The following is a 10,558-nucleotide window of genomic DNA, read 5'->3' as shown; positions in this document are numbered from 1 at the left end:
AGTCAACATTCCCGGCCTTACTAAATAAGTGTGGTGCATTGAAATTGTTGGCAAATCGCCACATTTTCAAAGTTCGAATGTCAAAATCTACCCAATAAAGAACAAATACATCACAAAAGTTTATGACTTTGTCAACCTCGCAAAGTCTAGCTTAACGAGTAAGCGGGTTTTCTAACATGTGCTTAAGGGTATACACGTACAAAGTAAGAACTTAAATATAGTAAGATTTATTTATAACTTGTAAGTATTCTCATTAATTATGGTAAATATACGTTTATACTTGGATAATTCATGAGATTATCTTATGAATTTTACAACAATTAGGTCAGAAAACCGATAACCATAAAACAAAAACCTCTAAATAATTCTTTTTCCGCCTAACTTCAGATGGACTACAACATTTGGCACAAAGCATGAGAGTAACTCAAACGCAATCCAAAATAAGACGAATTTAAAATTCAAGAAATTATACTCTTTCGACTGAACAAATAAAAAAGACATTAATAAACACGAGCTTAAATGAATTCAATCAGATTCAGTTGACTCAGGAAATCCGGATGCAGCAAACTAGTATCTTAGAGAACATTATCAATTTATTAGTCTTACAAAGGTGATGGACTGGTTGATTACTCTGAAAACATAACATCAGTCGCAACAATGCCTACGGAGAAGGCGCAGGATCAGATATCGGTGGTGGTGGATTCGACGGTGGTCCATCTCGTAGACTGATCTTTACTGCTGCAACTGGATGAACAGCCATCTTCCTCCTATTAAACACCAATGTCCTTGATACATCCTGCAGCAAGGCTTTAAGCGACAACAGACAACAACAATCAACTTAGAATCATTGTTATGTACAATAACATGCTAAATTTAGCAGAGAAAAACAAAGAACAGAGAATATTGAATGCACCTTCTTTGGCTGATATAGAAATTTCTGGTGCTAAGATAATCAGCAGGAAAAAGATTACTAAAATTGATGCCATGGATAATGTATAATGTATTCATGTAACTTTGCTGATGAAAGAGATTCTTAAATAAACAAGGAACACTTGATTACTTGAATAGTCCAGTGTTTGATCTTTCTATATGAGACAGCGGTTTAATCTCTATCTGCTCCAATTATTCAACAAATTATCGAGACTATTGTACACTGTACAGCTACCTTATGATGCTTATGCACCTTATGAGATTACCTAAACTACAAAATTTAATACAGTTAGTCATACTATTTTCCTAATAACTCTCAATCTATTGCTATCAATGTTATCTTAATCATACATATGAGATTATACTCTGCGCATTTCATGGTGGCGTTTTCTAATGCGTATTTCGTGATACTGAAAAACCTCATTGTATCTCTACATAGAGGGAGGTGTCTAGAAGATCTTGCTAGCTATTATTGGTCGGGCTAATAGTAAGTAATCATTCACTTGTCAAGGGTGTGACTCTGAAGGTTCACTTAATCTACATATGTAGCAATCCATTTAAATTACAAATTATAGAACGGTCCTTAAAAAACACAATACATTACATGAGCGGTTTTCATAATTAGACATAAATTATATTCGAACAATTGATACCATATCACAGTTGATCCAACTTAACTTGAGGTCTCGAGTTCAAGACCTCAAGAATCCATTAATGTTACACTCTGTAAGATAGAAGAGTTTTGCGACCATGACGATTCTATTGGATACGTTATAAGCAACCGAACAAATCTCAGGGAAATAAATGCTAAGCAAAGAAAACGAATTTTTGTACAATACTTAACTTTCACAATACCATGAACAAGAAAACGTCAAGCTAATGCTCCGCAGAGATGTGTGTTAACAAAAATTCAAAGTGGCGTAGTTACAAGAGGGGCGGAAAAGACCTCCTCATATGAGTAAACTGTTCTAAGCAGTATAATACTACAATGTTAGAGATAATCTTAGAAATTGTAGAGGCTGAGGATTTGTGGACTAATGTCATACGAAGTAGGTTTAAACTCGTTCCTGGTAACTGTCTATATCAGTTGTATGGAAGGTGTCTAATCTATATTGAACCAACTCTTCTAAGTAACTCGATGTTAGGCCATTCCGACACTGGGATTCAAGATATGACTCTTAGCCAATAACCTGAATAATTTTTATGAAATACGTAGTATTATTATCCTCCTTTTGAATACACACCCGCGCTTCAGAAGCATAAAATTCAATATGAGAAGCAAATTAACACAGCCATTAAGCACGGATATCTTCATCTTAAACTTGTTAACAGACAGATTTTTAAATCTTAAACTTGTCAACCAACTACATACTGTAGTACTTAACTTAGACTGTTCACGAGTAATTAATAAGCTGATAGTAAATCCACAAAATCAACCACACGCTAATTCAAAGTACAGAAAGGTCTTAACACAAGTACATACCTCTATTTCCCATTCGATGAGTCTGCTTCGTATTTCAGCATTTCCATGTTCGATCCATGGTGACCATGAGATTATGGTAACACAGTAAATAATGCATAGCTGCTAACAGCATATTTTTGTATACATTGTAGATGAGCATATACATTGTAGATTGGAGCAGATACTTGTACTTATGACTTGTGTTTAAAACCGTCTAACATTAAAATGCTTGCAATTACTGGTTTAGTCTCTAAACTCTATTTTGTCGCTCCGCCAGTGGTCCATTTACTTGAAAAAAGAAAAACAAAGTTTCTGGACTGTACATTCAAAAATCCAAGCTTCTACTTCAGTAAGACTAGGCGTATACTAATTTATCTCCCAATCCAACTGAAACCCGTCACCTTTCTGTCACCTCTGTCTGTAAGATCATTTCTCACCTTCTCAGCATCATCCCACCTTCCATTATTCGCGTAAATTTTAGAGAGCAGAACAGGATACAAGTGCTCTTCTGGTTGGTTCCCGAACAGGTTATGCAAAATAGTTTCTGCAAGTGCAGCATTTCCGTGCATTTCACAGCAACCTAGTAATGCTCCCCAAATGCCAGCATCAACAGGTTCCGACAAAGAAAGAACAAAATTGTACGCCTCTTCTAACTTTCCTACCATTCCTAGTACCTTCACCATGTGAACACAATGCTCATTTCTAGGCTCAATACCGAATTCATCTTTCATTCTCTTAAAATACTCCTGCCCTTCTTTGACAAGGCCAGACTGGGAGCAAGCATGAAGAATTGCAGAGAAGGTCGATTCATCAGGTCGTAATCCTTTCTCTAGTAACTCGTCAAACAATTCAAATGCTTGTTCCGGATTTCCATGTGAACCAAGACCCGAAATAGCAGAATTATAAACGACAATATTTCTCAATGGCAGAGCGTTTAATACTTGAATTGCTAAGTCCATATTACCACATTTAGAATACATGTCTATGAGAGCGGAGCAAACCAAGATATCAGTCTCCAATCCATGTCGAAGAACATAACCATGTATTTCACATCCAACCCCTAAATTGACTAATTGCACAGAGGCAACCAAAATGCTAGCTAGCAATACTGGATCAGGCTTCATGCCTAACATATTCCTATCTCGAAAGAAAATAAACGCGCTACTAATATCTCCAGAATTAGCAAACCCTGTTATTAATGAAGACCAAGTGACTATATCAGGTTCTGATAAGCTGCAAAAAACTTTATGCGCTGAATCCAAACACGCGCATTTTGAGTACATGGTAACTAGTGAACTGCCAACATGAGCATTCGATAAAAATCCACTCTTTACGCATAAACTATGAATCCCCTCGCCAATTTCCACTAACCTCGACTCAGACAAAGCCGAAAGCAAAGCAACAATAGCATACCCATCAGGTCTAATGCACTTATTTCTCATGTCATTAAACAGCTTTAACCCCTCCTCCCAAAACCCACAATACCCATAACCATTAATAATCGAATTCCACGTACCCAAGTCCGGTTCAAACACACCCTCAAACACCTTCCTACAATCATCAAGAAAACCCATTTTCGCGTAAACAGTTACAAGGGCACTACCACAAATTGAGTCCCTATCTAAACCAGCAACTACCACCTTACCATGATTAACTCTAATTCCATTCACATCATCATTTTCCAAGCAAGCGCGTAAAATACACGCAAACGTAAAGTTATCAGGCCTTAATTCTGATCTAACTAACTGTCTAAAAAGATCAAATGTAGTTCCAAAGTCATGAACTTTAGCATAAGCTCTAATAATGGAGTTCCAAAGGTATATACTTCTGTTAGGACTTTCATCAAACAGTTGGTGTGCAGAAGATAGTTCATCATTACCAGCATAATACCTAATGATTTTGGTGGCAAAAAATGGGTCAAGAGAAAGATGGGTTTTGGTGATCATGGCATGTAATTGCTTAGTGTTCAACAAATTTTGATGGGGTTTTGAGAGATAAGACAATATTAATCGTATGGGAATGGACATTTAGCGAAAACGGCTATCTCCGTATTAAACAAGAATTTGTGATCGAAATGGTTTGAGACAAACAGACATTTAATGATCTTTGTTTGATTGAATCCCGTATATGTTCATTTGGTACATGCAAAATTGCAAATCATAGAGAGAATTACCTTCAATACTATATATTAATTCCAGAAACCAAGGGACTTCAATGTAATTAAATAAATCTATACAAATTAATTTTACTATATAGTTTTTAATCATAGCGCTGTGTTGGACCCGAACAAGGGACTTCAATGTAAATATTATATAGTTTTGGTTGAAGTATAAATTTAGAGAACATTATAATATGGTGATTTTCCTTAAAATAACATGCCCTACTTGTGGAATTAGTTAGTATAAAGATGTTAATTATTTAACATACACAAATATAATATTAATATATATATTTTTTGGAAACTATTAAAAGGTAAATAAATTAATCTAGATTTCCAAAAAATATAATACGGAGTATTCCATAATCATTAGATTCGTAATTAGTAAATAATAACGATTGCTCTTAAATAATATTATATAATCTAATATTTCAGATTTATTTAAATATATAACTCTAATACAATTAGATAATCAACTACTATGATATGATAGTAACCACCCATGTGAGTAGTAAAAGCAACAATAATAACAATCGAAGTAGTGAAAGTCGTACTAGCAATGAGAGTAGTGAAATTAACAAAAAGAAATGTAGGAGTAGTGAAAGAAAAAATTATGACGGCGGGAGAAGTGAAAATAATAATAGTATTATATTAGTCACAAAACATGTAATGAAAGTAATAGTACAAACAACAGTAACCAAAGAAGTAGTGAACATAATAGTATTAACAGGGGATCTAATAAAAGTAATAATATTAACAGCGGGAGTGGTGAACGTGTCACATAATTTGTTGATTAATTTTTGTAAATGTATGTGTTAACCAAATTTAGCGAAATTTATTTTATAGAAAATAAAGGTAGCCCGGGCGTAGCCGGGCACCAAACCTAGTTATTTGATAAAATTGGGTGCTTAGTTAGAATAACGATTTGAAGTAGGGTTGTAAAATAGCTTATTCCGCTTAATAATACTCTTGGAAATCAGCTAACTCAAAGCTTGGTTCGGGATAGGTTGAATTGAGCTCGGGCTAGAGCCAAGTTAGCCTGGTTGAGTCTGAACACTCTAAGTCTCGGCTTGGAAACTCGTTTAAACTCTTTTTTCTTCTTTTTTCAAATTAATGTAATTTAATATAATGTTTATTAAGAATATTTATTTCAAATTATGTCATTTTTTTGGGGTTAAAATATTAATTTAGAAAAGAAAATAACATATTAAGTGTTATATTTTCTAAGCTAATAAACGAAAAAAAAACTAATTTCAATTTGAATTTTTTTAGAATTAAAATAACGCTCGAAAATTGTATTTAAACAAAGCTCAAACTCGAGTTCCAAATCGTAATATATCATAAGAGTCGAGCTTGAGCTTCAGTTTCAAGAGTTCAGTCTCATACTTAACAATTTTTATAATATGATGCATTGATGCATTCTTATTAATTAGTGTGTAAGAAACTAAGAACATACATTAAAATTTGTGGCTTATTATGTTAATAGTTTGCTTATTCGTTTTCCACAAATTCTCATTTAAGATGGATTAAAGTATCATAGCCCTTGTTTATAGTATAAGTTTTTTTTTTTTGGTGTAAACCATCCGGTTTAATCCGGATTCGAGCCGGGTAGGACCAATAGGGCGGTAAAGCTCTCCCTCGTGAGTTTTAACACTGCTGCGTTCCCAGGGTTGAACACGAGACCTCTGGTTAAGTTAGAACAACCCCTTGCCAGTTGATCAAAGTGCTCATGGGTATAGTATAAGATAAGTGTATTTTTTTAGGGATTTGATAAATATAACCCATAGCACTGTATTTAAGAAATTAAAAGAGAAAACAAATTCTTAATATATGCATTAATTGCATTGGTGAATGTGTAATTTGTTCTTAATTCCAAAATTAATATCACATTTAAAAGTATTTACTGCTTAAATACAACTAGGGTTGTATTTATCATTATCCTTTTATATATACATTTTATATAAACAAGTGGCATATATTTGACCTATCTTTACCTTAAAACACATAGTACCATCTTAAGGAACGCATATTACCGTCTCAAAGGAGATTTACATTTTTTTTTACTTTTCTAATATGTAGTTCGTGTTTCTATTTTCGGCATGTGTGGCCGTGTGGGTGATGTGTTTGACTTACAAAATCTACTTATCTACGTACAAAATTGGGTCAACGTATGTATTGAAATCTTATCAAATTAATTTACACAAATTCTCATTTATAACGACAATATTGTGACAAGTTTGTAACGGTTATATATAACCCACATGACTAGATAAAGACAAAATATTTGTGACTCCCCAAGACACTCTAATTTTTGTCTTATCTACCCATATGAATGATACTTGACCCGTCACACGGATATACACATGTATAGAGCAACTAGCCAACTAGGAGTATAAATATAGTATGACTACTAGAAACGAGGTGGTGGTGGAAACCACAATTATTCATGAATTCAGGATACAGCAAAACAGTATAGATATAGTATGACTACTAGAAACGAGGTGGTGGTGGAGGAGAAGACGATGCTGGTGATTTCACACACAACATGGAGTTGGATAGAAATGACTAGGTCCGGCATTAGCACGCGGTGATGGTGGAAACCTCTGTGGGTTTTCTTGTCTTCTCATTGTTACAGCCATCTTCCTCCCATTATACATCAATAATGTCCTTGGTACATCCTGCAACCCGTCTTTTCGCAACCAAAGACGATAACAAACAACTTAGAATCATTGTAATCAACAATAACATAATAATTTTAACAGGATTAAACAAAATAAAGTATACAAATCTGCACCTTGTTTAGCAGCAGATGCAGAAATTTCTGATGCTAGAATTATCAGCAGGAAAAAGATTACTTGAGCTAATGCCATGACAATTTATAGTAATTAGGTGCTTCGATTATTCAAATTTATAGACAAAAAAATATTATATTTTATTTCTGGCAGGTCTCCACTTGCTCCTCAAGTACATTATCGTCAAAAACATTGACTGCTGCAGCATTTGATTTCATTAGTTTAGTTTTTAATTTGGAAGTTTGAACGACATTGATCAAGTCAGTAGAGATTAATAGATGATAGAGTTCACACTAACAAAAAATGACGGACTTAATGAAAAACGCGGCAGTAATCTAAAATAATCAAATTAACTCCCTTTGTCCCGATCATTTGTTGTTCTATTTTATTTTGGGTGTCTCAGTAATCAATAAATCTTGGTTATTGCGCACTTAAAACTAATACTGAAGACTGCATATAATGAGTATTAACAATATATCCATATCAAATCATATAAACAAGTAAATAGGAACAAATATTAAAGATATGATTCTATTGTACATATAGCAATATTATATCCTCTAGAATAAGCTATGTATTCTCTCCTTAATTAGGTTCTTCCTCTACTATATATAACGTGTATTATAGCTCATTGTAATCACACTTTCATTCAATATATTTATCTTTCTTATATGGTATCTAGGAGCTTCAAACGATCCTCCAAAAACCCTTTGCAACCCCGCCGAGCCACCTTCAAACGCCTACCACAAAACAAATTCCCACCCGCCTCCACCATGACTAACTCACAAGAAACCACCATCTCCAATCCTCACGATGCTGCTGCGCCTCTCACCTCTCTTAACCTTAACCACATCGTGAAACTCACCCCCATGAACTACACTTCATGGCACTTCCAACTTACCCATATACTGTTTGGCTATAGTCTCCTTGGTTTCCTTGACGGATCCCATCCTGCTCCATCTCCGACTATCGTCGGTGCTGACAAAGTTGAAAAACCAAACCCATCTTATTTTACATGGCTTAAACAAGATGGCTTGATCTTAGGTGCCCTTATGGGGACCCTATCCTCGGCTGTCCAAGCCCTAATAGTCCGGGCCAAAACCTCGAAAGAGGCCTGGGACATCCTTGCACAAACCTACGCAAACCCTTCGCGTGCACACATATTACAAATAAAAGACCGTCTTGAGTCGATAGTCAAAACCACCGATCAGTCGATCACTGACTATATGAACTCCATTAAAGCTTGTATCGACCAACTTGCTTTAATGGGCAAAGTTCTCGACCCCGAAGATATTGTGTCTAAGGTTTTACGAGGCCTTGATTACAAACTTTATAAACCCGTCTTAGATACGGTCCGTGCTCGAGACAACCCTATAACGTTCGAAGCACTGCATGAGAAACTACTGTCTCATGAACTCCTTCTCAAACAACAACCTCAACAACCTGAAACCAATATTTTTCAACCCTCTGCCAACCCCGCTTACCGCCAAAACCGTGACTCCTACAACAACCAGAGACAAAGCAACAACCACTATCAACAGAACCGTTATCACACCAACACCAACTCCTCACCCCACTATCAATCTCACCAACAACCTACCACTAACTCGAACCCACGACCCTTCAAAGGCCGCTGCCAGTGGTGTCGACAGGTAGGCCATGTCATTGCGGACTGCCCTCTGTTTCGCAAACTCTTCCCCACCATTGTCTTTCCCGAGCCACAAATCTGCCAGCCCCAACCACAAGCTCACGCTGCCTCCACTGGTATCGCCAACCCCAACCCTAATTACTTGCTCGACAGTGGAGCATCCCACCATGTCACACACGACCTCGACACCCTCGCCTTCCACTCGCCCTACTTTGGTCAAGACGATCTTATTATTGGTGATGGTTCTGCTTTAGACATTGTTAATATAGGTAATTTCACCCTTTCTTCTCTTAAATTAAATAATGTTTTACATGTTCCGCAAATTTCGCGAAATATTTTATCAATCTCTCAGTTATGTAGAGATAATAATGCATATGTCGTTTTCTCATCAACCTCGTTTGTCATTAAGGAAATCTTGACGGGAGCGACAATACTCCAGGGCCGAGCTAGGAATGGCATTTACGAGTTGAGTTCGTCACCACCAACCGTCTGCTTTACAAAGAAAGGCTCAACTCCTCTCTCGTGGCATCATAGATTAGGTCATCCGAATCATGATGTAATACGAATTATCAATAAAAATTTACCTTTTAATATTGCTAATTACTCAACCTGTGAATCGTGTCTCATTAGCAAAAGTACAAAACTGCCTTTTGCGACTTCATCGTTTAAAACAAACGCCCCACTTGACCTTATTTATTCGGACTTATGGACGAGCCCGGTACACTCTCGCGAAAATTATAAATATTATGTTATTTTCGTTGACCATTTTAGCAAATACATATGGCTTTTTCCGTTAAAACGAAAATCCGAAACCATGCAGGTCTTCGTTAGATTCAAGGCCCTTGTTGAATTTTTTTTTCAAAAACCCGTAAGACAATTTCTCCGATAACGGAGGTGAATTTCAGAAACTAAATCCATACTTACTTGACAATGGTATAAGTCACTTCACTTCTCCACCTCACACCCCCGAACACAATGGGTATGCTGAGCGCCGACACCGTCACATTGTTGAAACCGGTCTAGCTCTCCTCTCTCACGCCAAGCTACCTACAACATTCTGGCCGTTCGCCTTTAGTACGGCAACCTATCTAATTAATAGATTACCAACATCTACACTGCACGGACAAACCCCGTACTCCATGCTCTTCAATGTTCTTCCTAATTATAACAAGTTACATAATTTTGGATGTTTATGTTACCCATGGTTGCGACCCTATACAAACCATAAACTTGATTATCGTTCCGTTCCTTGCATCTTTGTCGGATATTCAACCACTCAAAGTGCATTCCATTGTCTCGAACCCAAAACAAATCGTCTTTATACCTCTCGCCATGTCAAATTTGTTGAAGATGACTACCCTTACACACGTCTCCTCAACACCACACCCTCCACTGATGACAACACCAATACTAATCCCGATGACTGGTGCCGTCTTATTGTTCCTGTCCTACGGGCAGACCCACCTGCCACATCACCTGCCACCTCACCTAACACCACACCCACTACTCCTATACCTCGACCACGACCGCCTATCACCCATGTCTATACACGTCGTCCCATTCCTCCT

The 10,558-nt window shown here is 36.5% G+C and overlaps 1 protein-coding gene across 2 annotated transcripts; it reads right to left on the bottom strand.

The window, feature by feature from the left end:
- Positions 1-542: 542 nt before the first annotated feature.
- LOC141651984 (putative pentatricopeptide repeat-containing protein At1g64310) lies at positions 543-4,562 on the bottom strand. Of its 2 annotated transcripts, none has more exons than XM_074459663.1 (2): positions 2,414-4,562; positions 543-807 (listed from the first exon to the last, which is right to left on the bottom strand). In XM_074459663.1, the coding sequence occupies exon 1, from the start codon at positions 4,417-4,419 to the stop codon at positions 2,764-2,766; it is 1,656 nt and encodes a 551-aa protein (XP_074315764.1). In that variant the 5' UTR covers positions 4,420-4,562; the 3' UTR covers positions 543-807; positions 2,414-2,763. The 2 variants fall into 2 exon arrangements, 1 of the variants encoding a protein (XP_074315764.1); XR_012546925.1 differs by lacking the exon at positions 2,414-4,562 and adding an exon at positions 914-997 and having other exon boundaries at positions 549-807.
- Between the last annotated feature and the right edge of the window lie 5,996 nt (positions 4,563-10,558).

This window comes from Silene latifolia, chromosome 4 (genome assembly GCF_048544455.1).
Source record: "Silene latifolia isolate original U9 population chromosome 4, ASM4854445v1, whole genome shotgun sequence".
In the NCBI taxonomy this organism is placed as follows: Eukaryota; Viridiplantae; Streptophyta; class Magnoliopsida; order Caryophyllales; family Caryophyllaceae; genus Silene; species Silene latifolia.
The sequence above is the reverse complement of the archived record's forward strand: the minus strand, read 5'-3'. Positions and strand labels throughout refer to the sequence as shown.